This window comes from Mustela nivalis, assembly GCF_964662115.1.
Source record: "Mustela nivalis genome assembly, chromosome: 17".
In the NCBI taxonomy this organism is placed as follows: Eukaryota; Metazoa; Chordata; class Mammalia; order Carnivora; family Mustelidae; genus Mustela; species Mustela nivalis.
The window spans coordinates 28,189,282-28,214,244 of NC_139036.1; the positions used below are offsets into that span (position 1 = coordinate 28,189,282).

The following is a 24,963-nucleotide window of genomic DNA, read 5'->3' on the forward strand; positions in this document are numbered from 1 at the left end:
GCTTGTTCACCATGCAGTCATTACCTAATAGGCCCACCTGTCAGGACCCTGTTCATAGACAAGGTAACTGCTTAGTCAAGGATTTGCAAGGTGGCAATTGGAGAGGGCAGTAGAAGTGATGTCAGTGCCCTGCATTGTCCCTGCCTGTCCCCCTCCAGGACCCAGTCTGCCTCAGACCCTGGACGTGAGAGCTACTTGACAGGAAAGGATGTTGACTTTTCTCATGCCAGGAATGAGGGACAGACCATCCCAGCTGCAGAGCTGACCCAGTGGGTCTTTTATAGCCTTGGCTGGCCTCTGGGAACAATAGGAATCCTTCAGTGGCAAGGGACAAAAATCCAGTTCAAGCTGAAAAGAAGGAACAGTTTAGTGGAGCCTATGGTACTTAGAAGTACAGGGGAGGGGGGCAGCCAGACTTCCGAATGCTGATAGCCAGGGACACATGTCCTGGGTTTGAACACTGTTGATCTCCTTTCGTTTTTTTTCTTTGCATGTCAGTTTCATTCCTTCTTACCACACATGGGCTTCTTCATGGGACAGGGAGCTTGGCTATGGAAATCAGCTTAGTGGCCCTGAGAACAACCCAGAGAAATAGTTTGGCTCAGCTGGGATCAAATGCTCACGTCCCTCATACACCTACACAGTTCATTTCCATCTGCCACTATTGCTGTTATGGTTACACTAGAAACCCAGGCAGGCTTGTTACTCTCTCACAGAATGCTTGCTAGGTGGTAGGTAATTTATAGTAGGATTTCTTTTAACCCACACAGCTGCCCTGCAGAAAGCTATGTTGATCAGGGCTGTTTTGGCTCCAACTGACAGAAGCCCAGTTCAAATTAGCTTAAGCCAAAAAAGAAATTTGCTGCTCACATAACTGATAAAAACAGGAGTGGACTTCAGGCATAACTGGATCCAGGGAGTCAGATTAGTCTGGGCTGTCTCTCACTATCTCCAGATTTTTAAAAATTTTATTTTGGGGGACACCTGGGTGGCTCAGTTGGTTAAGCATCTGCCTTTGGCTCAGGTCATAATCCCAGGGTCCTGGGATTGAGCCCCACGTTGGGCTTCCTACTCAGTGGGGAGTCTGCTTCTCCCTCTCCCTCTGTCCCTCCCCTGTACTCATACACACTGTCTGCTTTCAGATAAATAAAATCTTTTTAAAAAGGTTTATTTCTTTAAGTGATCTCCACATTCTGCATGGCACTCAAGCTCAGAACCCCAAGATCAAGAGACTGTGTTCTTCCAACTGAGTCAGTGGGGCAAGGGAGGGGCACGTGGATGGCTCTGTTGGTTAAGCAACTGACTCTTGATTTCAGTTCATGATCTCAGAGTCATGAGCTGGAACCCCCTCACTGGGCTCCACTGAGCATTGAGCATGGAGCCTGCTTAAGTTTCTTTTTCTCCCTCTGCCCCTCCCTTCCCAATGCATACATGCTCTCTTTCTCTCTCTAAAAAGAATTTCTTAATTAAACGGGCAAAGGATCATGAATAAATAGTTCTCCAAAGAAGATAAATAACCAAAAAGGACATGAGAAAAAGCGCTCATTATTATTAATCACTAGGGAAATGCCTGTCAAAATCCTATTAGATACTACTTCATATCTGCTAGGATCACTAGAATTAAAAAACAGCCAAGTGTTGGCAAGGACATGGAGAAACTGGAGTGTTTGTGTATCTGCTGGGAATCTCAAATGGTGCAGCCACTGTATAAAATGGTTTGGCAGTCCTTCCAAAAACTAAAGAATTACCTTATGATCCAGGAATTCTACTCATAGGTATATACCCCTAAGAACTGAAAATAGGGACTCAAACAGATACTTGCATACCCATGTTCATTACAACATCCTTCACAATAGTTAAAAGGCAGATACAGCCTGAGTGTCCATCAACAGATAAATCTATAAATAAATCACGGGTCATATGTACAAGAGAATATTATCCAGCCATAAAAAGAAACGAAGTTCTGATGCCTGCTACAACATGGATAAAACTTGAAGGCATTATGCTAAGTGAAATAAGCTGAATACAAAGGGACAAATATTGTATGATTCCACTCACACAGAATATGTAGAATAGGAAAATTCTTAGAGACAGAAAAGAGGCTGGAGGTTACCAGGGGCTGAGGGAAGGGGAAAATGAGGGATTATTGCTTACTGGGTGCAGTTTCTGTTTAGGATGATGAAAATGTTTTGGAAATAGGTATTGCTGATGATTGCACAAAATGTGAATGTACTTAATGTCACTGAACCATACAATCAGAAGTTATTAAAATGGTCAATTTTACATCATCTGTTTTACCACAATTAAAAATTTTTTACATGATTAGCAATTTTTATATTGTATATATCTTACCCCAGTTAAAAAATAAATAAAGGGTCAGCACAGCTGCAAGTTCATAAAATACCTTCAAGATGAACTTCAAAAAGGGTTCCTCTTCCCGTGGCTAAAACTGAGTAGAGTGCCTTCATTTCAGCTCCCATTTAGTCCCTCAACCTGTACGGTGCACCTGGGGAGGGAACAGCCTACACAACCATACACGGTGACAGCGTGCTTGACTTTAGACTTAATGTCTGCTTCTGGTTAGTCAAAATCATGTTGGGTCTGCGTTTTGTTATCCATTGGGCTTGCCATCTCCCCCAGCTCTGTGATACCTACTGAACCAAGCCTATACCATCTTCCACACCACTGACTAAACAGTCAAACCAGGTAGAACTCTGTGGCTCATCAGTAGAGACCTCCTGCCAGATTTGTGTAACTGTCACTCGTCCTACCTGTGCCTCTGGAGAACTGGAGTGACCCCTCATGCTGTGTCCTGCCTCCTTCTTCACCAGTCTCCTCTGTGTTCTCCTACATTGTCCTCGAAGATTTCTTAAGAAGTAGATCAAAGGCTTTACTGCACTCTGGAAACAGGGTATGTCCTTCGTCTGGCACTCTGGACATCCTATTACAAAAGAAAATGAGATTATTTTGGCACGCCTGGATCTTGGAGGGAGGGGGATAATGTAGGGCAATGGTTTTTCAACTTGTGCATGCATGAGGATCTCCTGGCAGTGAGTGCTAGGCTCTGCCCAAAGAGTTCATATTCAGGAGGTCCAAGTGGGGCCCTCCAGCACTTGCATTTCTAGTAGGTTCCCAGTGAGATTAAGGCTGCTGGTCCAAGGACCATATCTTGAAAACCACTGATGTGTGGAGACAAGAGCAAATACTTTGCAGTCAAGTAGTCCTTAACTTGTTTGAGCATCAGTTTCTTTGAAATCAAGATAATAATCTCACTTCCTGCAGTAGCTATAAATTACAGAGGGAATGCATGAAAACACACAGCTTAGTGCCTAGCACCTCAGGGATCAATAAGCATCGACTCCTAGTAATATGCCTAGCAACGAATCGGTGCCAGTTGCTCTTCTGAACCACTCACAGACCATTGCTGGTCCATCCATCTGCACACTGGAGTAGGGGTTGGTTAGTTCCTGGTCTTAGCTTTTCTTGGGTTCATCTGGGTAGTGGGTAGGTTTCAGAATTGGTTACTTGAAGGAAGTAGATGGCAGAATAAATAGAGTATAAATCCTTCAAGTGGGAAGAAGCAACCCTGGCTGAATTGGGGGGAAGACCCCTGTACCCACTGCTTTTCTTTTTTTTGCCTCTTAGCTAGTTACTTGTGATGCTGTCAGAATCTTACTTTACATGGCCCATTCACAGATATCAGGTCAAGAAATGGGTGCCCAGCAAGATGGCGGAGAAGTAGCAGGCTGAGACTACTTCAGCTAGCAGGAGATCAGCTAGATAGCTTATCTAAAGATTGCAAACACCTACAATTCCATCGGCAGATCGAAGAGAAGAAGAACAGCAATTCTGGAAACAGAAAAACAACCACTTTCTGAAAGGTAGGACCGGTGGAGACGTGAATCCAAAGCGACGGGAAGATAGACCCTGGGGGGAGGGGCTGGCTCCCGGCAAGCGGCGGAGCAACCGCGCACAAAATCGGGTCTTTTAAAAGTCTGTTCCACTGAGGGACATCGCTCCAGAGGCTAAACCGGGGCGAAGCCCACGTGGGGTCAGCGTGGCCTCAGGTCCCGCAGGGTCACAGAAGGATAGGGGGTGTCTGAGTGTCGCAGAGCTTGCAGGTATTGGAACGGGAAAACCGGCTACAGAGACAGAGCCGACAGTAAGCTCACAGCTCGGTGTTACGTTGAACCAGCCACAGGCTCAGTGAGCTCAGAGCAGGGCTGGAGGTCAGGCAGACGGGAGTAACTGGGCGCTGTTCTCTGAGTGTGCACTGAGGAGTGGGGCCCCGGGCTCTCGGCTCCTCCGGGCCGGAGACCAGGAGGCCGCCATTTGTATTCCCGTCCTCTGGAACTCTACGGAAAGCGCTCAGGGAACAAAGCTCTCATGGAACAAAAGCTCCTGAAAGCAAACCTGAGCGGATTACTCAGCCCAGGCCCCTGGTAAGGGCGGTGCAATTCCGCCTGGGGCAAAGACACTTGAGAATCACTACACCAGGCCCCTCCCCCAGAAGATCAACAAGAAATCCAGCCAAGACCAAGTTCACCTACCAAGAAGTGCGGTTTCAATACCAAGGAGAGCAGCAGAATTCCAGAGGAGGAGAAAGCAAAGCACAGAACTCAAGAAATGGGTGCCCAGCCTAGCCTGGCTCCCAGGCAGGGCAAACCTCTGCCCTGGATGCATGGGACTCCCAATGCAGCCCCCTAGGTGCAGGCTGGCTGCACCCACACATCCTCATTCCTGCCACACCTCAGATGCTAGGCCTGAGAGGCCCCTCCCACTGCTTCATCCCCCCCTCTCCCAGGCCCTAAAAGATGTCCAAGAGCTCCAAGCACCATAGGGGCAGAGCCTGCCCTGGGATGCCCTTCTTCTCAATACCCACTGCAGGTAAGATGCTGCAGTGGTGCTGGGGCTGGACTGCTTATCCATGTAACTACAGATATGTTCATGAAGCTCCTGGTACCACACATGGTTTCCTCCTCTGTCAGATTGAAGATCTTACGTGCCTCAGAATTGCCAAGATTAGGTGGGATATTTTGTGGCTAGTGTTTAGGACAGATCCTGACACATAGGAAACCCTTAATATTGACTTTTATTACTACTAGTTTCTGGGCTAGTGTTTTCTCAAACTATTTGGCATTTCAGCTTCTGTAGTAGGTTCAATAACGTGTCCCCCTCCCTAAGATATATGAAGTTCTATCCCCTGGTACCTGTGAATAGCAGCTTATTTGGACAGGCTCAGTTAAGGATCTCAAAGTGACATCATCCTGGATTTAGAGTGAGCCCTAAATCTAATGACTGGTGGCCTCACAAGGGAAAGGACACAAAGGGAGACACATGGGCTAGAAGGCCATATGAAGACTAGATTTGCCACAAGCCAAAGAACTGGAGCCACCAGAAGCTGGAATGAGGAAGGAAAGATTCTCCTTTAGAATTTTTCAGAAGGAATGTGGCTCTACTAGCAACTTGTGTGGCTCTACTACACAACTGTGAGAATAAAAGGACTATAGTTTGAGCCAGCAAGTCTGTGATGAGTTGTCATGGCAGCCCTGGGAAATGAATACAGCTTTTTTTCTGATTGTCCAGAGACCCTGCCCAGGGCTCACTCCCTCTTGTAAAGATCTGTTCACGTTTCTCTCTGCTCTTAGCAGAAACTCCTACCTCTTAGGGAAATCTACCTTGGTGTTAAGTTGGGGCGGGGGGAAGGATAATTTAGCTAAAAAGTCTTTCCCTTGGGGGAGAAGTTAGATGGTGGAGAAGTAGGAGACCTAAATATCATCAGGTCCCAGGAGTTCAGCTAGATAGTTATCAGACCATTCTGAACACCTACAAACTCAATAGGAGATCGGAGAGAAAAATAACAGCAATTCCCGGAACAGAAAAGCAACCACTTCTGGAAAGTAGGATGTATGAAGTGAATCTGAGGTGATATATGGGAAGATAGACTGCTGGGAGATGGGGCTGGCTCCCGGCAAGTGGTAGAGCAGAAGAGTACAAAATCAGAACTTTTAGAAGTCTGCTCCACTGAGGGACGTCACTCCATAGTCTAAGAAGGGGGTGGAACCCTTGTAGAGACAGTGTGGTCTCAGGACCCTCAGGGTAAGAGAATCACCAGGAGTAACTGAGTGTGGCAGAGCTGCCAGGTTTTGGAGCGGGGAAGCTGGCTCTAGAGACAGAGCTGAGGAGTGGGCTTTCAGCTCAGCGTTACCTTAAACTATGATCTGAGGCACAGTTGGGCCACTATTCTTTGAGCAGGAACCCCACAAGTGCCAGATCTGGGAAACCCCCCCACTTCCTCCTCTGGGAGGAGTGGTGTGGGAGCATGCTGCTGGAATCTTCCAGATTTAGAGACTCTAAATGGGGCCATGTGCCAGAGATAGAAGTGATCAGCCACAAGCCGGTGAGCACGGAGTACGGCTGGAGACCAGGAAGATGGGAGGGATTGACTTCTTTTCTCTTAGGATGCACTGAGGAGTGGGGGTCCGAGCTCTCAGCTCTTACGGGGTCAAAGACTGGGAGGCCACCATCTTCATTCCCATCTTCCAAAGCTGTATAGAAAGCGTTCAGGGAATAAAAGCTCCTAAGGGCAAACCCAAGCAGATTACTTAGCATGGCCCCTGGCAAAGGAGGTGCAATTCCACCTTAGGTAGACATTTGAGAATGCAACAGGCCCCTCCCCCAGAAGATCATCAGGAACATCCAGCCAAGACCAAGTTCACGGATCAATGAGAACTGCAGAACTCCAGAGCTAGGGGAATGCACCACATAGAATTCATGGCTTTTTTTTTTTTTTTTTTTACTATGATACGTTAGTCTTTCAAACTTAAATATTTTAAATTTTATTTTTTCTTATTCTATTTTTCAAATTTTTCCTCATTCTCATTTTGGCCTTTTTAAACTATTTTATCTTATCAATACGTTTTTAAATAATCTTTTTAGATTTTCATTGTTATAGTCATATTCTACCCCCTCATTGTATTTAACCTTATTTTTTGTATACATAGAGGTTTTTCTTTAAAATTTTGGGATATAGTTTCTTTTAAAAGATCAAAATATACCCAAAATCTAACACATGGCTTTGTTCTAGTCTTCAGCCTGATCACATTCTTTCTGCCTTTTTTTTTCTTTTTTCAACCAACTTCTTTTTATTTATTTATTTGATAGACAGAGATCACAAGTAGGCAGAGAGGCAGGCAGAGAGAGAGAGAGGGGGAAGCCAGCTCCCTGACGAGCAGAGAGCCCAAATGTGGGGCTCAATCCCTGGACCCCGGGATCATGACCTGAGCTGAAGGCAGAGGCTTTAACCCACTGAGCCACCCAGGCGCCCCTCAACCAACTTCTTATCAATTTCTCTTTTAGAATCCTTTTTAATTTTCATCTTTACAGTCATAGTCCATTTCTACATAGTGTTTAGCCTTATTTTTCTTTGTGCGTGTATATGTTTCTCTTTCTTTAAAATTATAGGAGGCAGTTTTTTTATAACAGACTAAAATACACCTAAAATCAAGTGTGTGGCTCTGTTCTATTCACCAGTCTAATCATATTGTTTTTCTTTCTTTTTTTTTTTTCCCTCTCCTTTCTTCTCTTCCCGGTTTTGGGTCTCTTCTGATTTAGTTAGTGTATATTTTTGGGGGGTCATTGCTACCCTTTTTATACTTCCTTCTCTCATTCATCTATCCTTATCTGGATAAAAAGACAAGGCAGAAAAACTCACCTCAAAAAAAGAACAAGAGGCAGTACTGAGGGCCAGGGACCTAACTGATATGGACATTAATAAGATGTCAGAACTAGAGTTCAGAATGATGGTTGTCAAGGTGCTAGCTGGACTCAAAAAAAGGAGAGAAGATATTAGAGAATCCCTTTCTGGAGATATAAAATCCTTCTTTTTGAGAAATAAAAGAACTAAAATCCAACCAAGCAGAAATCAAAAAGCTATGAATGAGAGGCAATAAAAATTGGAGGCTCTTAACACTACGATAAATGAGGCAGAAGAGAGAATTAGTGATATAGAAGACCAAATGACAGAGAATAAAGAAGCTGAGAAAAAGATAAAAAACTACTGGACCACGAGGGGAGAATTCGAGAGATAAGTGATACTATAAGATGAAACAATATTGGAATAATTGGGATCCCAGAAAAAGAAGAGAAAGGGGGCAGAGGGTATATTGGAACAAATTATAGCAAAGAATTCCCCAAATTTGGCAAAGGGAACAAGCATCAAAATCCAGGAGGCCCAGAGAACCCCCCCTCAAAATCAATAAAAATTGGTCAATCTAATAGTAAATCTAATATTCATCTAATAGTAAAGCTTAGAAGTGTCAGTGACAAAAAGAAAATCCTGAAAGCAGCTTGGGATAAGCAGTCTGTAACATACAACAGTAGAAATATTAGATTGGCAGCAGACCTATCCAAAGAGACCAGGCAGGCCAGAAAGGCCTGGCATGGTATATACAGAGCACCAATCAAGAAAAATATGCAGCCAAGAATACTAGAACCAGTTAGGTGGTCATTGAAAATAGAAGGAGAGATAGAAACTTCCAGGACAAACAAAAACTAAACGAATTTGCAAACACCAAACCAACCCTACAGGAAATATTGAAGGGGGTCCCCAAGCAAAGAGAGAGCCTAAAAGTAACAGATCGGAAAGGAACAGAGACAACAGTAACAGTAACAGTCACCTTATAGGCAATACAATGGCACTAAATTCATACCTTTCAATAGTTACCATGAATGAAAATGGTCTAAATGCCTTGGCAAAAGATACAAGGGATCAGAATGGATTAAAAAAAAAACAAAACAAAAGAAACAAGACCCATTGATATGCTATCTACAAGAAAGTCATTGTATACCCAAAGACACCTCCAGATTTAAAGTGAGGGGGTGGAAAACAATTTGCCATGCAAATAAACATCAAAAGAAAGCTGGGGTGGCAATCCTTAGATCCAATAAATTAGGTTTTAACCAAAGACTATAATAAGAGATGAGGAAGGACACTATATCAAACATAAAGACTCTGTGCAACAGTATTTAAAGATCTAACAAATTTCAATATCTATGCCCCAACATTGGAGCAGCCAATTATATAAACCAATTAATAACAAAATAAAAAAAATATATTCACAAAATACAATAACAGTATGGGACTTTATACCCCCTCACCAAAATGGACAGATCAATTAAACAAATGATCAGCAAAGAAATAAATGCTTTAAATGACACACTGGACCAGATGGACATCACAGATATATTCAGAACATTCCATCCCAAAGCAACAGAATACAGATTCTTCTCTAGTGCACATGGAATGTTGTGCAGAATAGATCACATCCTGGGTCAAAATCAGGTCTCAGCCAGTACCAAAATTCTGGGGTCATTCCCTGCATATTTTCAGACCATAATGCTTTGAAACTGGAACTCAAGCACAATACAAAAGGTAGAAAGAACTCAAATACATGGAGGCAGAAGAGCATCCTACTAAAGAATGAATGGGTCAACTAGGAAATTAAAGAAGAATTTAAAAATTCCTGGAAACAAAAGAACATGAAAACACAACGGTTCAAAATCGTTGGTACAGGGGCGCCTGGGTGGCTCAGTGGGTTAAGCCGCTGCCTTTGGCTCAGGTCATGATCTCAGGGTCCTGCGATCGAGTCCCACATCAGGCTCTCTGCTCAGCAGGGAGCCTGCTTCCCTCTCTCTCTCTCTGCCTGCTTCTCCATCTACTTGTGATTTCGCTCTGTCAAATAAATAAATAAAATCTTTTAAAAAAAATCGTTGGTACACAGCAAAGGCAGTCCTGAGAGGATAGTATATAGCAATAGAACCTTTCTCAAGAAAAAAGAAAAGTCTCAAATACACAACTGAACACTACACCTATAGGAGCTGCAGAAAGAACAGCAATGGAAGTCTAAGTTCAGCAGGAGAAGAGAAATAATAAAGATCAGGGCAGAAATCAATGAAATAGAAACCGAAAGAACAGTAGAACAGATTAACAAAATTAGAAGGAGGCTGTTTGAAAGAATTAATGAGATTGATAAACCCCTGGCCAGACTCATCCAAAAGAAAGGAGAAAGGACCCAAATTAATAAAATCATGAAGGAAAGAATGGCAAAGAAATACAAACCAATGCCAAAGAAACACAAACAATTATAAGAACATATTATGGGCAACAGTACACCAGCAAATTTGACAATCTGAAAGACCTGGATGCATTCCTAGAGACATATAAACTATCAAAACTGAACCAGGAAGAAATAGAAACCCATAACCAGATCCACAGGCAGTAAGGAGATTGAAGCAGGCATCAGAAATCTCCCAACAAACAAGAGCCTAGGGCCAGATGGCTTCCTAAGGGAAGTCCACCACACATTTAAAGAAGAATTAATATCTATTCTCCTGAAACTGTTCCAAAAAATAGAAATGGAAGGAAAACTTCCAAACTCTTAATAGGAGGCCAAAAACAGAACCAGAACCAGAACCATCCCAAAACAAGACAAAGACCCCATCAAAAAGGAGAAATACAGACCAATATCCCTGATGAACAGGGATGCAAAAATTCTCACCAAAATATTAGCTAGTAGGATCCAACAGTACATTAGAAGGATTATTCACCACGATCAAGTGGGATTTATTCCTGGGCTGCAAGGTTGGTTCAACATCCACAGATCAATCATTGTAACACATTAATAAAAGAAAGAACAAGAACTCTATGATACTCTCAGTAGATGCTGAAAAAGTATTTGACAAAGTACAGCATCCTGTCTTGTTCAAAACTCTTCACAGTGTAGGGATAGAGCCTACCTACTCAATATCATCAAAGCCATCTATGAAAAACCCATAGCAAATACCATTCTCAATGGAGGAAAACTGAGAGCTTTTTCCCTTAGGTCAAGATAACATGGCAGGGGGGGTCTACTCTCCCCACTGCTATTCGACATAGTACCAGAGGTCTTAGTCTCAGCAATCAGACAACAAAAAGAAATAAAAAGGCATCCAAATTGGCAAAGAAGTCAAACTCTCATTCTTTGCAGATGATAGGATACTTCCTGTAGAAAACTCAAGAGACTCCACTCCAAAACTGCTAGAACTCATACAGGAATTCAGTAAAGTGTCAGGATAGGAAATCAATGCACAGAAGTCAGTTGCATTTCAATACACCAACAAGACAGATGAAAGAGAAATTAAGGAGTCAATCCCATTTACAATTGCACTCAAAACTGTAAGATACCTAGGAATAAACATAACCAAAGAGGCAAAAAATCTGCACTTAGAAAACTATAAATTACTCATGAAAGAAATTGAGGAAGACACAAAGAAATGGAAAAACATTCCATGCTCATGGATTCGAAGAACAAATATTGTGAAAATGTCTATGCTATGTAGAGCAATATACATGTTTAATGCAACCTCTATCAAAATACTATCAATTTATTTCAAAGCAATGGAACAGATAATCCTAAAATTTATATGGAACCAGAAAAGACCCCCTAATGGCCAGAGATGTGTTGGAAAAGAAATCCAAAGTTGTTGGCATCCCAACTCCAGACTTCAAGCTCTATTACAAAGCTGTTATCATCAAGACAGTGTGGTACTGGCACAAAAACTGACACCTAGATAACTGGAACGGAATAGAGAGCCCAGAAATACACCCTCAACTCTATGGTCAACTGATCTTCGACAAAGCAGGAAAGAATGTCCAATGGAGAAAAGACAGTCTCTTCAGCAAATGTTTTTGGGAAAATTGGACAGCCACATGCAGAAAAAATGAAACTGGACTATTTCTTTTCACCACACACAAAAATAGACTCAAAATGAATCAAAGACCTCAATGTGAGACAGGAAACCATCAAAATCCTTGAGGAGAACACAGGCAGCAACCTCTTGGACCTCAGCCGCAGCAACTTCTTTCTAGGAACATTGCCAAAGGCAAGGGAAACAAGGGCAAAAATGAAGTTTTAGGACTTCATCAAGATCTGCTGACTGCCTTCAGCTCAGGTCATGATCCTGGAGTCCCGGGATCGAGTCCCACATCGGGTCCCAGCTCCTCGGGGAGTCTGCTTCTCCCTCTGACCTTCTCCTCACTCATGCTCTCTCTCACTGTTTCTCTTTCAAATAAATAAAATATTTTTTTAAAAAGATCAAAAGCTTTTGTACAGCATAGAAAATAGTCAACAAAGCAAAAGGCAATGGACAGAATGGGAGAAGATACTTGCAATGACATATCAGATAAAGGTCTAGCATTCACAATCTGTCAAGAACTTATCAAACTCAGGATGCCTGAGTGGCTCAGTCGGTTGAGTGGCTGCCTTCAGCTGGGGTCATGATCCCAGCATCCTGGGATCAAGTCCCACATCAGTCTCTTTGCTCAGTGGAGAGCCTGCTTCTCCCTCTGCCTCTGCCTGCCACTCCCCCTGCTTGTGCCCTTTTTCTCTCTGACAAATAAATAAATAAAATCTTTTAAGAAAAAGGTATCAAACTCAACATAAAAGAACAAATAATACAATCAAGAAACAGACAGAAGACATGAACAGATATTCTTCTGCAATGAAGACATACAGATGGCCAATAGGCACATGAAAAAGTGCTCAACATCACTTGGCATCAGGGAAATACAAATCAAAACCATAATGAGATACTACCTCACACCAGTCAGAATGGCTAAAATTAACAAGTCAGGAAACAACAGATGTTGGTGAGGATGCGGGGAAAGGGGAACCCTCCTACACTGTTGGTGGGAATGCAAGCTGGTGCAGCCACTTTGGAAAACAGCACGGAGGCTCCTCAAAAAGTTAGAAATAGAGCTCTGCTACAACCCAGCATTCGCACTACTGGGTATTTACCCTAAAGATACAAATGCAGTGATCCGAAGGGGCACATGCACCTGAATGTTTATAGCAGCTATGTCCACAATAGCCAAACTATGGAAAGAGCCTAGATGTCCATCCACAGATGAATGGATAAAGAAGATGTGGTATATATACACAATGGAATACTATGCAGCTATCAAAAGAAATGATATTTTGCCATTTGGAATGATGTGGATGGAATTAGAGGGTATTATGCCAAGTGAAATAAATCAACAAGGGAAAGACAATTATCATATGATCTCTCTGATACGAGGAATTTGAGAGGCAGGGTGGGGGTTCATGGCGGGAAAGGAAGGAAAAAATGAAATGTGTTGGGACCGGCATGGGAGGGGATAGGGTGGTTGGGTGATGGACATTTGGGAGGATATGTGCTATCGCTATTGCTGTGACTTGTGTAAGGGTGATGATTCACAGACCTGTATGCCTGAAGCAAATAATACATTATATGTTAATTTAAAAATATATAAATAAAAAGTCTTTCTCTCTTAGCATTAAAAACTTTCCCTCACATACCTGCATTGCAAATGAAGCCTTCTTGTTGGAATGTGGATCTAAATTTTCAAGGCCTTCTTGGTGTCTCTGGCTGGGCTGGCTTATTCAGCAGAGGACTCTTCTGCCAAAATACTGACCATACCAAAAAGATCATGAGACCCCTCTCGGTCGTGCTTGGTTTGTGGAGCAGACTTGCCACATCATTGTCCAAATAAGAGTTTATTGACTTAAGGGATGAGGGAGGGAGTTTTACTAATGTCCCCACTCTACCCTAGTCCTAGAAAATTCCATGAGAAGTGAAAACATGTCCATACACAGAGTTGTACACAAATGTCATTTACAATAGCTAAATCTAGAAACAATACAAATGCCCATCAAAATCTGAGTGAATGAACAAATGGTATATCCATACAACGGAATACTATTCAGCAATAAAAAAGACTGATCTAACCACTGGGATAGACAAATCTCAAAGTCATGCTGAAAGAAGGCAGACACAAAATAATACATAATATTCTATTCCATTTACATGTAATTCTAGAGAATACAAATTAATCTACTGTAACCGAAAGACCAGAAACTACCTGGGGCTGGGGTAGAGAGAAGATTGGCTGAAAAGGGATACAAGGGTGCTCTTGAAGCTGACCGAAATACTTTGCATCTTGACCATGGTCGAGGTTACACTGATGTATACATTTGTCAGAATTCATCAAATTGATAGTTTAAATGGGTTCAGTTTACTGTATGTAAACTATATCTCAATAAACTTAATTAGGAAGAAAATTCTAAGGGTACCTGAATGGCTCAGTCAATTAAGCAGCCTGCTCTTGACTCTGGCTGAGGTCGTGATCTTCGGGTCCTGAGATTGAGCCCCCTGTTGGGCTCTGCGCTCAACAGGGAGTCTCCTGGAGGGTTCTCTCCCTCTCCCTGTACCCCTTCCCCTGCCTGCTTGCATTCAATACCCCTCTCTCTCTCAAATGCAAAAAAAAGAAAAATTTGTGAAGCTGTGGACCTTAAGTACTACATCCTTTACTTCAATAAGATATGTGTCTTACATGTGAAGTCTATCTGAAAACTCATTCAGACAACAGGTAAGTATTGAACAGCAGCCCAGTGTGGGCACTGGTTGGCACTGGTGAGTCTATAAGGCAGGTTGTACCCTCAGGAAGCTCAAGGCTATAACACAGCTCCCCGAGTTTTCAAAGAGATACAAGCTAGGATGAAAAAGATATGCTAGGGCACCTGGGTGGCTCAGTGGGTTAAGCCGCTGCCTTCGGCTCAGGTCATGATCTCAGGGTGCTGGGGTCGAGTCCCGCATCGGGCTCTCTGCTCGGCAGGGAGCCTGCTTCCCTCTCTCTCTTTCTCTCTCTGCCTGCCTCTCCATCGACTTGTGATCTCTCTCTGTCAAATAAATAGATCGAATCTTAAAAAAAAAAAAAAAAAGATATGCCAAAGGGAAAGAATAAGAATTGGTGTCCCTGGTGCTTCCTTGCCTAAGATGCTTATAACAAGTATTACAGATGTCAGGGCCCCATTCCTGACTTATTCAGAATTGCTGAAAAGGCCCGAGAATCTTTATTTTTAGTAAGTATCCTAGGTAAATCTCTACATCAGGTAAATTCAGAAAAAGTGCTTGACTTGATCTCCATTTCATAGGTAGGAATCACTGTCTTCAGCAATCAGAAGACTTTGAAGTAGAAGGGCATGTGAAGGGCAACCCACTCATTTACCCCTGACCAATGAGAATCCACCAACTCCTTCCTCTCCATTCCTACAGTCTCAGCTTGTCTGCCAGTTTCCTATCTACTTAACTCTCTCTCCCTTCGGAAGTTCTTGGCTTTTTGGTCCAACCTGGGAAAAACAGAAAAAAGTTCCCTGTACCCAACTCCCACCATATTTCAGAAGGGTAAAGGTTTTTACTAAGCAGTTCTGCAACTTGGGTCAAATATATTGGTCCTTTGATTAGTGTTTCTGCTCCTCGGGCCTGAGAATTCAATGCTAAGCTTTGAAACCCAGTGAACACATTCCCCATGCTGAGAATGGTGGGTGCGAGGGTGTGCATGTGGTCACTTTCTACTCTGCAGGCAACCATTTTGTTTTCATGGGCAATGCCCCAGTGCAAAAGGAGGATGTATGGTGGCAGTAGGGATAAAACACTCAGAAAAGGTCTATGTCACAGCTAAAGATCACTCACTATCTCAGAGGCAGCAGCTAGATGCCCTTCCCAGAGCTGGCTAGGTTCCTCCCTAGGAGGCCAGGCCTTTGGGCAGAAGGCAAGAGTTTAGTCCTTAGTGGCTATCCTTCCTTCTGGAAGAGGTAGACTGTCCTGTCTTTGAGAACATGCCATGGTGACCATATTTTAAAATCCCAAATCAAGACATTATACCTGATTTAAAAAAAAAAAATCTGTGGATTGATTGATGTGAAAAGCCCCTTAAAAGTATATAAATTAGGGGCACCTGGGTGGCTCAGTTGTTAAAGCCTCTGCCTTCAGCTCAGGTCATGATCCCAGGGTCCTGGAATCGAGCCCCAAAAGGGCTCTCTGCTCAGTGGGGAGCCTGCTTCCCCCTCTCTGTCTCTGCCTGCCTCTCTGCCAACTTGCGATCTCTGTCTGTCAAATAAATAAATAAATAAAATCTTTTTTTAAAAAACAAAGTATATAAATTAAATAAAGATTTTAAAAAGGTATATAAATCAAGTCACAGTTACATACTGAATAACTTATATTTCTGGAAAGGAATGCAATCAAAGCAGATAATATCCTGGAAAATCTAGGCCAGTGGTTCTAAACAGGGTGATTTTGGACTCCCAAAGGACATTTGGCAATACTTGGAGACATTTTTGGCTTTTACCTCAGGTATGGGTGAGACCAGGAATGCTGCTCCTACAATGCACAGGACAGCCCCACAACAAAGAATCATCCAGCCCTAAAGGTCAGACTGTGTCCATGGTCGAGAAACACTGCTCTAGGCTCTCTGGTGCTGTACCTGTGGACCCCACAGTGTTGGCCCTGGCATCGGTTTTTATCCTACCTACTTTGGTCCTGGTCCTGACATTGTCATCAGAGGGGAGAGGCTTGGGACCCCTCTGCTCTTTTCTGCTTCCTCCTTTGTCGGCAGAAGGAGATAACTGCCTTTGAAGAGGTGCCCAGGTACCAACCCAAGCATGATAAAGGCAGGCAAGGTCTTGAGTCAGTATCTCATCTCATCTTCCATGATAGAGTGTCCAGAACAGAGACCAGCTGCAGCAACAGGGAGGATCACTGGATTTGAAGGGGGACATGTGGGTTCTAGTTCTGGCTGACTCTGCCTTCTGACTTGGTCACTTAACCTCTATACCCCAGTATCTTCAGTTCCTCCTTTGAGCACTGGTGCCTGCTCTTGCCTTCTTCAGAGGGCTGCTCTGAGGGTCAGGGGAAGTGAAGGGCATGGCTGGGTTTTGGAAAACTTGAAGGCCAAGCAGCACCAACCAACAGAGTAGTCTTCTGTGTGTGGACATAGGGTTTCCCCCAGGTGGCCAGCAAGAGAAGGGAGGATAATCCTTATGGGGTCACAAACAGCCAGGTATGGTTGGAACATGGAGGAGGAGATCAGGAGTGGCGGGCAACATGGTTCTGGGCAGCCCATGGAGCCTTCCTTTGAGGATCCTGCTTTCTTTTGTAATTCTCACACACAAGAGGTAGGAACTATACAGCTGTGTAGATGTCCAGAAGTTTTTAGGGGCACCTGGATGGTTTGGTCGGTTAAGCATCTGCCTTCAACTCAGGTCATGATCCCAGTGTCCTGGGATGGAGCCCCACATCAGGCTCTCTGCTCAGCGGGGAATTTGCTTCTCCCTCTCCCTCTGTGATCTCTCTCACTCTCACTGTCTCTCAAATAAATAAATAAAAATCTTTAAAAAAATAACAAGTCCAGAAGTTTTTAGGAATTGAAGAGTTTGGAAAAAAATTTTCCCACTTACAAAACTTTTCTAATTTCTCTTCATCCACAATCTTTGGCTATGGTTTTCTTTTCATGCATGTGTGTGGGAGAGATCATCTAGTTTTTTCCCACCAATTTTTGTTGTTAGATATTTATTTTTGTTCCAATTAATGTTTATTACTGGACATTTCAGTTATTCCAAATTTGTGCTAATATATACAACATAGAAAGTAAACAGCTACAAAAGAATTAGAAATTTAAAAGTAGATTTAGGGGCACCTGGGTGGCTCAGTTTTTGGCTCAGGTCATGATCTCAGAGTTGTGAGATCAAGCCCCATGTCAGGCTCTGTGCTCAGTGTGGAGTCTCATCAAGACTCTCTCTCTTCCTCTCCTCTCCCTCTGCCCCTCGGCCCCTCTGCACACTTGTACTCATAAATAAATAAATAAAATCTTTTCAAGAAGCCATCTAAAAAATAAATAAAGGGACACCTGGATGCCTTAGTCGGTTGAGCGTCTGCCTTTGGCTCAGGTCTCAGAGCCTGATGCAACATCTCTTTCCCCAGGCTAACCTCCTACAGCACATGTGACATGACCCCTTGCACTACATGGGGGATAGGGGCGCCCACCTCTGCACAGCTGAAAATCTAGCAATAGCTTTTGCCTCCCCCCAAAACTTAACTATTAATAACTATTAGCCAGAAACCTTACTGATAACATAATCAGTTAACACATATATCTTTAAAGATTTTATTTATTTATTAGAGAGAGAGGGAGGGAGAGGGAGCACAAGCAGGGGGAGGGGTAGAGGGAGAAGGAGAAGCAGCTCAGCTGGTTGAGCGTCTGACTTTTGGTTTCTGCTAAGGTCATGATCTCCGGGTCAAGGGATCAAGCCCCGCATTGGGCTCTGCACTCAGCAGGGTCTGCTTGGATCTCTCTCTCATCCTCTCTCTCTCTCTCTGCTCACATGTTCATGTGCTCTCTCTCTCTCTCTCTCTCAGATAAATAAATCTTTTTTAAAAAGTGGATATGGGCGCCTGGGTTGCCCAGTGATTTAAGCATCTGCCTTTGGCTCAGGTCATGAGCCCAGGGTCCTGGGATTGAGGTCCACATTGGGCTCCCTGCTCAGCAGGGAAGTCTGCTTCTCCCTCTCCCTCTGCTGCTCGAGCGTGCACTCTCTCTCTCTGTCAAATAAATAAATAAAATCTTTTAAAAAAATAAAAATAAATTTTAAAAGGTGGATAATAGGGTTTAGGTTATGTTGTTGCTTTCAGTAAGGGAACTTATATCAAGCATTTAGCATCCTGGCATATGATAAGTACTTACAGTTAGCTATTAGTTATCATTATTTTTCCTATTTCTTTTATTAAAATAGCAATACATAGTCTTTATAGAAAAATTTACATGCAAACCAAAGAAAAACGTAAGCCAAAAAAGTAAAGAAAAACATCTACAATCTTACCCTGAGACAACTACCAATCACACCTGGCTGTGGGTTGCTACAGATAGAATTAATTGGTTACAGAATTCCAATCACACCATACATACACTATAAGTGGCCATAATTTAATTAAATAATATTCCTGCTGTTCCAACTCTTTGCTCTTAAAAGTAGTCAAGAGCATAAATAATGGATTAAAATTAATTAGGGGAAAAAAAGAAAATCCTGTAAAATTATAAAAATTGGGCAACAATGCTTAAAGTTACACAAATGGTGTTCATCAAAACAGCCCTCATCTGAAAAGCCAAGGACTGACTTTTCTAGATCTGTTTTGCTTCATAATTTTAAAAAATATATTTTTTTTAAATAAAGGGAAAGAAAGGTAATCTGACAAGATGTTGACAGTGGTTATCTCTTTGGTTTCCTTCACATCCGGCTGTAACTGCCAGAGGCTCTACAAGGAGGATACTTGACTCTACAGCAGCAGGAGTAGAATCCAGGATGATGGCAGGGCTATCTTCAGCCTCTCAGCTGGGCCCCTGGGCCCCTGGGCTCCTAAGTGAGTCTGAGACAGACCCCCCCAGGACAAGCCTGCTGGGTGGGTGAAGGCTCCAGTGGTGTGTAGGGGCTTGCTGCTAAATTTTAGTCACTGTGCAAAAGAGGGAAGGATGATATAGAAGGCTAGCACTATTGCCCTTTCTAGAAGCCCAAAGAAACCAGAACGCCTGCCTCTCTTATTTGGTGGCCCTTCCTCATTTACTGGAGCCAGCTCATGTGATCCTCCTACAGTCTGGGAAACAGGTAGACACCTCTCCTCTGTGCTTGATCTGCTCTTCCTAAGGTCCCCAGTGACCTTGAATTGTCCCCCTCCCCTAATCATTTACATCCTCCTCTTTGACACTCTTTCTAGTATTTTACACTGCTGACCACTCCTTTACTTTGAAAAAGTTATTTTTCTGCCAGGAGTGCACTCTGTCTTGGCCAACCCTAACAGACTCTTATAAGGTTGCATCACTGGTGTCCTTTCTTCTTTTCCACACCTTCCAGACTCTCTTTTTGGTCTCCTTCTTCTATGAATTCTCCCTTAGTGGGCTCATCAACTACCAATATAAAGCCCCAACCACACATTGATGTGTTCTAGATCCTCAATTCCTGTATTTCCAACTTCAGGCTTGTCATGACTGAACGAATCTCTGGCTGGCTGAAGCAGATAGGGGATGTATTGGAAGGATGAATCCACTCACCAGGTTACAGGGAAGACTGAATATCCAGGCTTAGAAGTGATGGAGGCTAGAGCAGTTGTGGAGAGCCAAACAGAGGGTGCAGGAGCATAACTCCTTCAGGACATGAGGACTGAAGAATGTAGTTGGCATAAGAATGCTACCTACTGAGGTAGAGCAAGATGGCAGAGGAGTAGGAGACCTAAATTTCGTTGGGTCCAGAATTCAGCTAGTTATCAAACCATTCTGAACACCTATAAACTCAACAGGAGATCAAAGAGAAGAAGAGCAGCAATTCTAGGAACAGAGAAATGACCACTGTTTGGAAGGTAGGACATCCGGAGTAGTGAATCCAAAGAGATATATGGGAAGGGGGGGCAGGGGTTGACCCCCAGCAAGTGGTAGAGCAGCAGAGCAAAAAATCAGAACTTTTAGAAGTCTGCTCCACTAAGGGATGTTGCTCCAGAGGCTAAGCTGGGGGTGGAGCCCTCACGGGGACAGTGTGGTCTCAGGCCTTTTGAGTCACAGAAAGACCAGGATTACCTGTGTGTGGCAGAGCTCCCAGGTATCAGAGTGGGGAAGCCAGGTACAGAGATGGAGCCGAGGAGTGGGCTCTCTGCTTGGGGTTACCTTAAACTGGGATCCAAGGCACATTCAAGCCACTTCTCTTTGAGCAAGGACCCCACAAGTAGCAGATCTGGGGAAACCAATGCTTCCTCCACCGGAGGAGTGGCACAGGTGCACACTGCAGAAATCTGCTGGGTTGGAGACTCCAAACTGGGCTATGTGCCAGAGACAGAAATGCTCGGTCACAGGCTGGGTAAGCACAGAGTGTGGCCAGAGACCAGGGACACGGGGGGTGGGGATTGACTGCTTTTCTCTGAGAGTGCACTGAGGAGTGGGGCCCCAGGCTCTCAGCACCTACAGGGCCAGAGATTGGGAGGCTGCCATCTTCATTCCTGTCCTCCAAAGCTGTATGGAAAGCTTTCAGGGAACAAACACTGCCAAGAGCAAACCCGAGCAGATTACTTAGTCTGGCCCCTGGCAAGGACAGTGCAATTCTGCCTTGGGCAAAGACATTTGAGACTCACTGCAACAGGCCCCTCCCCCAGAAGATTAGCAAGAACACCCAGCCAAGAACAAGTTCACCAATCAATGAGAATTGCAGAACTCCAAGCTAGGGGAATGCACCACACAGGATTCATGGCTTTTTCCCATGATACATTAGTCTTTTCAAGTTAAACTGTTAAAATTTTATTTTTTTCATATTCTATATTTTAAAATTTTTCCTCTTTCCTATTTTACCTTTTTAAAAAACTATTATCCTATCAATACATTTTTAAAAAGTCTTTTAAAATTTTCATTAGTATAGTCATATTCTATCACTTCATTGTATTTAACCTTACTTTTTGTAGACTTATAAGTTGTTCATTCTTTAAAATTTTGGGGATATAGTTTCTTCCAAAAACCAAAATATACCCTAAATCTAGCATATAGCTTTGTTCTAGTCTGAGCCTGATCATAGTTTCTCTTTTTTCTTCTGTTTTTCTTTTGCCAACCAACTTCTTATCAATTCCTTTTTTAGAATCTTTTTCAATATTCATCTTTACAGTCATATTCCATCCCTTCATCATGTTTAACCTTGTGTGTGCGTGTGTGTGTGTGTATGTTTATGTATGATGTGTGTGTGTGTGTGTGTGTGTGTGTGTGTGTGTGTATGTTTTTCTTTCTTTAAAATTCAGGGAGGCAATTTCTTCTAACAGACCAAAACACACTCAAAATCAAGTGTGTGGCTCTATGGGGATTTAAAAAGGGATATATATCCCCACAGAGCCACACACTTGACTTAGATATATATATATATATATATAGATATATATATATCTATATATATATATATGTGTGTATATATATATACACACATATATACACACATATATATTCCCTCTCTCTCTCTACTTTCTTCTCCCCCAGTCTTGGTCTCTTCTGATTTGGTTAGTGTATATTGTTCTAGGATTGTTTCTACCCTTTTATTATTTTGTTCTCTCATTCATCTATTCTTATCTGGATAAATGACAAGGTGGAGAAACTCACCTCAAAAAAAAAGAACAAGAGGTAGTACCGATGGCTAGGGACCTAATCAATACAGACAGTAAGATGTCAGAACCAGAATTCAAAGTGATGATTATCAAGATGCTACCTCAGCTTGAAAAAAGGATGGAAGATACCAGAGAATCCCTTCCTGGAGAAATAAAATTCCTTTCTGCAGAAATAAAAGAACTAAAATCTAACCAAGTTGTAATTTTAAAAAAAGCTATTAATGAGGTGCAAACAAAAATGAAGGCTCTTACCACTAGGAAAAATGAGGTAGAAGAGAGAATTAGTGATAAGAAGACCAAATGAGGGAGAATAAAGAAGCTGAGAAAAAGAGAGATAAACAACTAGTGGACCACGAGGGGAGAATTGGAGAGATAATTGATACTATAAGACAAAACAATATTAGAATAATTGGAATCCCAGAAGATGAAGAAAGGGGGGGGGCAAAAAGGATATTGGAGCAAATTACAACAGAGAACTTCCCTAATTTGGTGAAGGGAACAAGCATCAAAATCCAGGAGGCCCAGAGACCTGCTCCCCTCACAATCAATAAAAATAGGTCCACACCCTGTCATCTAATAATAAATCTTACAAGTCTAAGTGACAAAGAGAAAATCCTGAAAGCATCTCAGGACAAGTGGTCTGTAACATACAATGGTAGAAATATTAGATTGGCAGCAGACCTATCCACAGAGACCTGGGAGGCCAGAAAGGACTGACATGATATATTCAGAGCTCTAAATGAGAAAAATATGCAGCCAAGAATACTATAACCAGTTAGGTGGTCATTGAAAATAGAAGGAGACATAAAAAGCTTCCAGGACAAACAAAAACTAAAAGAATTTGCAAACATCAAACAGCCCTACAGGAAACATTGAAAGGGGACCTCTAAGCAAAGAGAGAACCTAAAAGTAACAGACCAGAAAGGAGCAGAGACAATATATAGTAACAGTCACCTTATAAGCAATACAATGTCATGAAATTCATCTTTGAGTAGTTACCCTGAATGTTATGGGATAAAAACCCCAATCAAAAGACACAGAGTATCAGAATGGATTAAAACAAACAAATAAAAACAAGACCCATTGATATGCGGTCTGCAAGAAACTAACTTTATATCCAAAGACACATCAAATTTAAAGTGAGGGGGTAGAAAACAGTTTACCATGATAATGGACATCAAAAGAAACCTGGGGTGGCAATCCTTAGATCAGACAAGTCAGATTTTAAGCCAAAGACTATATAATAAGAGGTGAAGAAGGACACTATATCATACTTAAAGGGTCTGTTCAACAAGGAGACCTAACAATTTTAAATATTTATGCCCCCAACATGGGAGCAGCCAATTATATAAACCAATTAATAACAAAATCAAAGAAACACATCAATAATAATTCAATAACAGTAGGGGACTTTAACATCCCCTGCACTGAAATGGACAGATCATCTAAGCAAAAGATCAACAAGGAAATAAAGGCTTTAAATGACACACTGGGGGGCGCCTGGGTGGCTCAGTGGGTTAAGCCGCTGCCTTCAGCTCAGGTCATGATCTCAGGGTCCTGGGATCGAGTCCCACATCGGGCTCTCTGCTCAGCGGGGGGCCTGCTTCCCTTCCTCTCTCTCTGTGATCTCTTCCCTTCCTCTCTCCTACTGTGATCTCTCTCTGTCAAATAAATAAATAAAATCTTAAAAAAAAAAAAAAACCTTAAATGACACACTGGACCAGATGGACATCACAGATATATTCAGAACATTTCATCCCAAAGCAACAGAATACACATTCTTCTCCAGTGCACATGGAACATTGTCTAGAATAGATCACATCCTGGGTCACAAATCAGGTCTCAACCAGTACCAAAAGTTTGGGATCATTCCCTGAATATTTTCAGATCATAATGCTTTGAAACTAGAACTCAACCACAAGAGGAAAGGTGGAAAGAACTCAAATACATGGAGGCAGTAGAGCATCCTACTAAAGAATGAATAGGTCAACCAGGAAATTAAAGAGCAATTTTAAAAATTCCCGGAATTGGGGCGCCTGGGTGGCTCAGTGGTTTGGGCCTCTGCCTTCAGCTCGGGTCATGATCTCTGGGTCCTGGGATCAAGGCTTGCATCGGACTCTCTGCTCAGTGGGGAGCCTGCTCCCCCCCCCCTCTCTGCCTGCCTCTCCACCTACTGTGATTTCTCTCTCTCAAATTAAAAAAAAAAAAAAATCTTTTTAAAAAATGATTGGAATGGAATGGAATGGAAACAAATGAAAATAAAAACACAACTGTTCCAAGTCTTTAAGACACAGCAAAGGCGGTCCTGAGAGGAAAGTATATAGCAACAGAGCCTTTCTCAAGAAAAAAGAAAGGTCTCAAGTACACAATCTAACCCTACACCTACAGGAGTTACAGGAAAAACAGCTAAAATGAAATCCTAAACCCAGCAGGAAAAGAGAAATAATAAAGATAGAAGCAGAAATCAATGAAATAGAAACCAAAAGAACAGTAGAAGAGATCAATAAAACTAGGAGCTGGTTCTTTGAAAGAATTAATAGAATTGATAAACCCCTGGACAGACTTATCCAAAAGAAAAGAGAAAGGACCCAAATTAATAAAATCATGATGAAAGAGGTCAGATAACAACTAACACCAAAATACAAACAATTATAAGGACATATTAGGAGCAACTGTACACCAGCAAATTTGACAATCTGGAAGACATGGATGCATTCCTAGAGATATATAAACTACCCAAACTGAACCAGGAAGAAATAGAAAACCTGAACAGACCCATAGCCAGTAAGGAGCTTGTAGCAGTCATCAGAAATCTCCCAAAAAAGAACCCAGGGCCAGATGGCTTCCCAGAGGAACTCTACCACACATTTAAAGAAGAATTTACACCCATCTTCCTGAAACTGTTCCAAAAAATAGAAATGGAAGGAAAAC

General features: G+C 42.5%; 1 protein-coding gene across 1 annotated transcript in view; it reads right to left on the reverse strand.

Annotated features, from left to right (window-relative positions):
• LOC309851811 (uncharacterized protein) overlaps positions 1 to 24,963 on the reverse strand; it is a 49,891-nt gene that overhangs the window by 10,073 nt on the left and 14,855 nt on the right. Inside the window, exon 2 of the mRNA XM_082707546.1 lies at positions 2,772 to 2,941. Coding sequence (XP_082563672.1) covers positions 2,772 to 2,804 — 33 coding nt within the window. The 5' untranslated portion in view covers positions 2,805 to 2,941. The remainder of the gene's footprint in view (positions 1 to 2,771; positions 2,942 to 24,963) is intronic.